Source organism: Vanessa cardui, chromosome 12 (assembly GCF_905220365.1).
Source record: "Vanessa cardui chromosome 12, ilVanCard2.1, whole genome shotgun sequence".
NCBI lineage: Eukaryota > Metazoa > Arthropoda > Insecta > Lepidoptera > Nymphalidae > Vanessa > Vanessa cardui.
This window is the reverse complement of record NC_061134.1, coordinates 4,475,679-4,483,728: the sequence shown is the minus strand read 5'-3', so window position 1 is coordinate 4,483,728 and position 8,050 is coordinate 4,475,679. Positions and strand designations below refer to the sequence as shown.

At 28.7% G+C, this 8,050-nt stretch overlaps 1 protein-coding gene across 2 annotated transcripts in view; it reads left to right on the top strand.

Annotated features, from left to right (window-relative positions):
• The first annotated feature begins 1,280 nt into the window (after positions 1 to 1,280).
• LOC124534347 (autophagy-related protein 101) overlaps positions 1,281 to 8,050 on the top strand; it is a 67,622-nt gene continuing 60,852 nt past the window's right edge. For both annotated transcript variants that reach the window (XM_047110135.1, XM_047110136.1), the window contains exons 1-3: positions 1,281 to 1,466; positions 1,688 to 1,800; positions 3,456 to 3,684. In XM_047110135.1, the coding sequence (XP_046966091.1) occupies positions 1,377 to 1,466; positions 1,688 to 1,800; positions 3,456 to 3,684 (432 nt within the window). In that variant the 5' untranslated portion in view covers positions 1,281 to 1,376. The remainder of the gene's footprint in view (positions 1,467 to 1,687; positions 1,801 to 3,455; positions 3,685 to 8,050) is intronic.

Sequence of the window (8,050 nt, the reverse complement as noted above, 5' to 3'; positions counted from 1 at the left end):
TTTAGTTGAATAAAGTGGATAATATTTGATATTAATGAAGATTTCTTAATAATTGATTCAGAAAATTACTGTAATCTCCGCAGCATCATTTAATCATGAATGGGGAAGGAGTCGATCCTCGTTTTTTCAAAGGCTTCTTACAAGAGCGTGGGAGTGAGTCTTGATAATTCTTACGTAAGGTCACAAGTATACGCAAAGTTAAGATTTGAAGATGTGAACATTACAATGGGCTTATGGCATGAGCAAAAGTGTACGGGATGCGTCAAACCGCCATACTTGTGCCTTCTGAAAGAGGTCAATTAAACTCAAGCGTCAACGTCAGTTTTAGTCTTATCATAAATTCAAAATACTAAAAAGCTGTAGTTTTTAATTAAATTTATAGTAATAAATGGTTGCATTCATATTTTAGATAATTATTGTACGGACAGCTTTTATTCCCATTCCTATCTCAAGAAATACTATAAATTAAAAAATGCTATAAAACATCATGATCATTTAAAATTAGTCTATATATTCCTTTTAAGACATTTGTTCAATAAATTATAAAATATAAGAATTTATATTTAATTTAAATATACTTTACAGTGTTCATCATTCAATATATTATGTACAGTGTTTTATAACATAAAAAATATTAGAAGAATTAATCGGTTTAGAATGAGCGATTTTAAAAAGAGATTTTGAATAACGATAGGTATAGATTTGGATGAATATACAAATAGTTTGGGAATTCCAATTTCTAGTACCAGAATAAAGATTGATTATAAAATTTTATAGACTTATTTCGAATAAAAGTAATTTAAAGTAAATCGATGTCACTATTTCATTATAGATAACCTTTATCTATTTCGACATCACATTCGACATTTATATAACATCATAAGCTATAAAATAGGTAAACTATTCTTTCATTATTTTAAATGCATATATTACCCCTTTAATTGTGAAAAATTCCGTTCAGTTGAATTTTTTATATTTTTCTCGAGTATGGAGAAAAAATGTATTAATCCCTGAAATCGTAGTGAATTCATTTTGTACAGATATGAGGCATCGGCTCATTAATAGTATTTAAGATTACTAATTTTGATTACTTCCCCATTGCAAAATGAGGTTAATTTTATCTTTAAGTTTTTGTTTATTATTATGTTTTTGGCTAACAGACGTGAAATAATTTAAAAGACAATCTATGACAGTTAACACATTGATAAAAAATTTAAATAATCTGTATTTGTCTTGTTTAATCTATAATCTATATGCCATAAAATTCTATATTACTTAATTTGTTTATGGGTGAATGATGGTTAAACAGAGAAGTGTAGTTTATAAATTTAACTGTGATTATAACTATTGATAAATAGAAACATTACATAAATTTAATGGGAAATACTCAAAATAAAGGCAGTGAACGTAGAAACCAAAAGCATCCCTTGCATTCTACCCGTGACGGTCAATCATTTACGAGTCAGGTAATTTGCGATCAAATGAAAACTTGCAAATGTCATTCTCAGCTGAACATACGTAACAATCAAATGCTTTGTTACTCGCAGAATAACTGTCGTTCTTGTTGACTTGCAGTTTATATTTTCGTAAATTGTTATTAGTTGTATGTTTTATGAGATATCCATGATATTCTTGTACTGAATTGTAATATAAGATTATTAGTGTTTGATGATTGTTTTGTATACAGTTTAGTTTGTTCCATTTCGTCGGTAACCTCAGCGGGCGCTCCTTCGTTAGTGTAACAAGCAGCCAGTCAGTATACAGCGCATCACGGCCTTGGTCTCGTGTTTCTAGACGAAGGTCAGTGAATCTAGCTTTGTAAGCCACTATTTAGAAACAAAACACACCTGTATCACAACCTGATCTGTTTATATTTATATAATAACATATTGTTCGAAACATAATATTTTGGTTGATATTTATAAATTTTAATACCACATGCTACTTAAATTAAAACAAGATAAGTACCACCATATTATAACATCCTACTTATAACATTATGCTATTATAACATTATTTTAATTTTATTATAACATTATTTTTCTTTTAATTAATAACATGACATGTTATTTTTTTTTATTATGAAATAGTGAAGTAAAGTTTTATTAAAACTTCTCAATTCATGTGATTTACAAATGGTACTTGTAGTGTTTTAATTGTTTAAATAATATGCCACAACATTTTAAAGTGACTATCAATATTAATATATGTATGGTTGCATCACTTACAAGCAAGGACACTATTTGTGAATTTTGTAATTGACAACTATTAAATTATAATACTAAATACATTTACAGATTATACTCTATTCACAAAAATTCCAAATAAATATATATAAGATATATCCTACAGTAAGTCATTAAAAGTAGAGTATGAAATAACTTAAATAATATTTGAAGGTTTTGTCTTTGTATATTATAAAGTATTCATTTTTTTAAGTATGGATAATGTTTTATAGCTTTTATTTATAGTTTTAAAATTTGCATATAAAGTTTTTATTTATCCATCTATCAACAAGTAATTAAAAATCTTATAAGTCAATTACGAAAGAGGTTTAATGGTAATGTAAAAATAAAACCTTATACAAATGATAGTACTGTTTTTGGGAATTCTTTAGTTTTTTTATATAATAATTGTAATATGAAATAAACATTTTTAAATTACATTAAGAAAATTATAAACAAAAATTGTTCATATTGTAGTAATATCGGTATAGTTTTTACTTGGTGTTAGGGCTCTGTGGAAGCCGGTCTGGGTAGACCACACACTAATCCTTTATTCTACTTCCAAACAGCAGTACTCAGTATTATTGGCTTCAAGTTTGAAGGGTGAGTGAGCCAGCGTAACTATGGACAAGGGATATGTTAGCTCTCAAGGCCAACCACGTACATTCTTAACATAAAAGATGTGCTACCAATGGTTGATTGGCAATGTTAGGAAAGTTTAATATTTATTACAGCCCCAATGTTTATAGGCATTGGTTACTTTACATAGGGTAGCTCATTAGGATTTCCTCATACCTATCATAATATAAAAAAAAATACTTGCACTCTACCCACATATATGTTGATATATTGAAAAAACTATCAAGCATTTTAGCAAAGTACAAAACCCAATTAGTAATGTAGGAAATCACTAAACTAAAATCCAGAAGAAGCAATAATATCTGTCCCCAGTAGGTGTTGTCATGGTGATTGAAGGGTATAAAAGTTGATGTGTTGAGGACCCATCTAGTACTGATTTACAACAAAATGAATAGTATAAAGACCTCCATATCAAAAAATGTATGCTAAATATAACCCTGTTCAAGTAAATAAATTCCAAACAGACATAAGATCGTAAATATTATGTATATAACATATTATTTATTATTTGATGAAATCATACTATGACTTGCAACAATATTTTTGATACTGACTTTATTTTAATACTGATTAAATTATTTTTAATTTCAGGTGGAATGATTCAACATTAAAAAATCCACTTGAAGCGAGTAAAACAGCGTGGCCAGTCGCCCACAAAGAGTCAATATTCCTACCAGAGTACCCAATAACAACAGATCTCCTGCAAAGGGACTTTGAAATAGTTGAAACCATAGCCAAAGGTGCTTTTGGGGAAGTGTATAAAGTTAATAAATACAGTGAAAATAAGGAATATGCACTAAAAGTATTGAATAAAGCACAGGTGCGTATGATTTCTGTTTTTTTTTTAATTAATATTCATTTGTGAAGAAGAAGGTTGTATATATTATATATCTCTGGAATTAATGATCCAAATTTAAATATTTATAACTCATGGATAGACATACCTAAGTGCTATAGGGTACAGATTATATTTATATCATATAAATAAATAAACATTTGTAAAGCCAACTAAGGTTTTTTTTTAATAACATTAGATGTCTACCTTAGCTTTACCAGTCTTTTGTTGAATTATGGTTATGATTGGGAATGAGTTGTGACTCATAAAATACCAAAATGAAAATATCAATAGCCTATGTATGTCTATTGGTGTCTTCACTGACAGTTGTACATATATTTATCAATAAATGCAAAATTCATAATTTGATGTGAATAATGACAAACAAACTGTGATTAAATTTTAGATTCTCATGGTGATATCCATTTAATTGTTTCTATATAAGTGAGTTAAAAGGGTGCATTTATTACGTTTAGATATAACTGTATCTTCAAATGTGAAACTAATAATGACAAAATGGGATAAATGAAAAAAGAACAAAAGAAGGCCATTGATTAATAATTGTTGTACATTTATGTAAATTATAAACTGTCTGAAACAAAATTGCATTAACCTTTGTGGATTTAAGTACATATATACTAATGTATATTTATATATAATACATTAATACATTTTAGTGTCTTACAAACCATTATTTATTAAATATAAGAATTAACCGACATAGATACAACTTACGCCAGAATATAATCTTAGATTAGTAAAAAAAAATATTTTATGCGACGTAATTTCCCCCAAAAAATGATTAATCCTTTTTCAAATAAATGTCTTTCAATATAACATTCGGTTGATACTTTCGAAGATATGACATATTTCAAAATACGTGCAACAAAATTGTTCGCTACGAAAAGCGTGGTCAGACAACATGGCACTAAAAATAAATTGACCTGTAATAATAATCCAAACTTGAACCTATAAGTCGGCAAACAACTTCTGGGCTATGTCTCACAATAATATTGGACTCAAAATCATTTGTAAACCATCCATATGTCTCATGATAAGCTAAAAAGTAAATAAAAAACGATTTAAGATAAAATCAATGATATTCTAATATTAAAAAGATATGTTATATCCATACTAAACAACAGAAAAAAGTGTGCCGCGCCAGGGACCGTTTATTTTAATTTATTTTTACTTTTCGTTAAAAGTAAAAAGGTTAGCTTGATAAAAACAATAAGTAAAAGGGATAACTCGATGTTTTAATTACGCAAAACGTATTACTACGTAATTATGATTCATTATAACGTATTACTGCATAAAACAACTAAAGGTAAACGTCCCAATTAGGACGTTTTCTAGTCTTTACTATTTGCGCGTTAATAACATATCTGTTTACTACAACATCATTCGATAAAATGAATACACCTAGTTAATTTTTGTTGAAGGTATTTCTCATATTCTTTATTAATAAATTACACCAGTGTGAAGCCAGGGCGGGTCGCTAGTTCTTTTTAATGGCTTCAATTTTCACTTGCTCATGTGCTTATGCTTTTGAATTTATAGTGCATTAACTTTATCTGTGTGAGGTTTATCTCGCTGACCTAATTAAATCAATGTATTCAACCATGTACTTAAATGATAAAGGGACGATAAAGGGACTCTCGTTTCGTATAATTATGAATACTAAAGAATGTGATTGTTTAAAGTTATTTAAAATGAGCACAATGTGGGTATACTTTTGTTAAAAACTGTTGTTGATAGAACTGAAGTATTGTGATATTAATATGTTGAAATATATCTTAATGTCAGTAAAAATATGTCCCTAGATAGAACTATGGATAAAAAAGGTGGATCTTAATACTTAGTAATGAAGGAACAACCTGTTAATGCTTCCTTGCTGGGCTAAAGCCTACTCTCCCTTTGAGGAGAAGGTTTTGGGGCTTATTTCACCTGACCACTAAGAACCTTGGTTCTTAACGTTTGCGAGTTTAAATCCGTTCAGTACTAAATTAGAACAGTACCGAGTATTTTAATTTATGTTTGTAATTTAAACAAATGCTCGGCATTGAACGAAAATGACGTGAAAAAGCCTGAATGTATCGAAATACGTTTTAAAACTCCACGTGGTACGTGGTAGTGTAATGATATAAATTTTAAACTTTATCTTTAATAGGAAAGATTATCTTTGCCTAGTATTGGGACATTCATCGACTTACTTTAGTGTCTGGTCTGTAAGACTATCTATTCAATATTTTTTTTGTTTACATACATTATAAATACTTTTTAAATAAAAACAGGAACACACGCTTGAAATGCAAAATTATTTGACAGGAATATAGCAGTCCATTTCTTATCTAGGTGATATAGGAGAAACAAGAGATTTCACTATTAAATTAATTGTAAAACAAATAATCTAGAGTATGTATATGAAAATCAATCTGAACAGTAATCAAAATGCCTTTAACATTAGGTAGTTTATGCCGTATTTATGCTCTATAATTATGTATACTTCGCAGTGGCGTAAACGCTGCTTTTTTTCTTACAATTTATGACGTAAAGTTACAGAATATTAGATTAGTCATCGGCTTAGTAAACTACGATGAAATATTGTATTATAAAATATTATAGTGCTTGGTAGATTGACTGTTTCTGTTTTAACAACCATAAGATCTTTATTATTATTCATATCTACAGCATACACAAAAAATAGATTTATTTTTATTAAAATAGTAAGTAGGTAAATTATGTAGATATTTTATTTTCTGTTCCTTTAAATTATATATAATACAACTATTAGAACATGAAGTAACAAAAAAAAGACTATAGTATTAGGCATCTTTAAAGTTTTAAGTTAAAGCTTATAATTATAAGCGTATGTCATATCACTTTTGCATTTAAAGTGATATGACATACGATTAACTATTATTTATAAATACATCCCGATCCGTTTAGTTACCGGATTAACTTTTTTTAGATAATTATTAATTACTAGTTTCCTCACGCGAGTGTTGGCGGAGTTTGATGTGTTACAGGTGTGAGGTAGGTTCCGGGATAAAGAGTAACCTACGGGCCATTTCAGATTGTTTATTGTTTTTAATTTTGGCTTTTATTTGTGCCAAGAGGGCACAGATTATTTAGCCAAAGATTATAATCTATCAAAGTGTCAGGTTTCATGCATTGAGTAATATACGAAATTTATTACGTTTTACCTATTTTTTAGGAATTCGATTTCAATTTAAAACGAAGTATGATACTCCTAATAATATCGATAATGTCGAGAGTCATTGACGCTACTTCGTGATAAAACTGTCTTTAAATTATCTCCAATACAAATTTTTGATTGATTGATAAATGATGAAATTAATTAAAATTGAAAAACTGTCAGAGTGATACGAGTCGCATAATATTATTAACTAATTCCTGTGCTAGCAACAGGAATTAATTGCATTGCGTGATAAAAATTAACAATCCCTTAGATGAATATTTTCCCATGTAATGTCTAAACAATAGTACCTACCGCACGCATACTAACAGATAAATTCTTCACAAATATAATTTCATATGATACCTATTTCATCAACTTTACGCCGTCCGATGTGATTTTAATATATGTATTGATATAGATGTAGCTCAGTAGGTCAATGGTGTTGAAGATTAAGGCATCATAATTCATTTATATCGTTTATTTGAATGCATGTATTCATATCAGTACGATCGTTTATTTATTAATATATTCGGTCCTTGAAAATTTTAATACGAAAGGTTAAATTGTTATTACTATTTCGACGTCGCTTATGTCTTTTTGATTTATGATAAATTACTTTTGATATAACGCAGTGGCTAAGGTATATATGTATATATTTAAATTAAATTTTCAGTCGAATTACAATCGCGTTTTTTTATAATGGGTCAGATAACTTGAAGCATAAAAATTTACAAGTCGCTACGTCTTGTGATATTCTGAGTGTGTGGTGGAGGTACGTCCATTTACTTCTACTGTAATGGATTACAGGAGAAGTAAATGAACAAGAGGCTCGTCACATAAAATATATGTATACATAAAAAAAGCGTGATCGTCGTATGAGTACCAACAAATAATGCGTCGCGTTTGTCTTATCTCAATAAGGTATACAATGATATGTTTGCCTTGTTATTGTTTGAAAGAATCTCTTCTTGATAAAAATTTAGGAAAGTCATTGTATCAAGTGCATTTCCTTAACAAATTTAACTCACTTCTTAAGATGAATAATATCTAGAATTAACGATAGATTATAATGTGCATTGGCTACTGCTGTGTATAGGCTATCCGATATGCCTTCGCACGGATACACTAAGAGTCTGCAAGTTAGAAAAA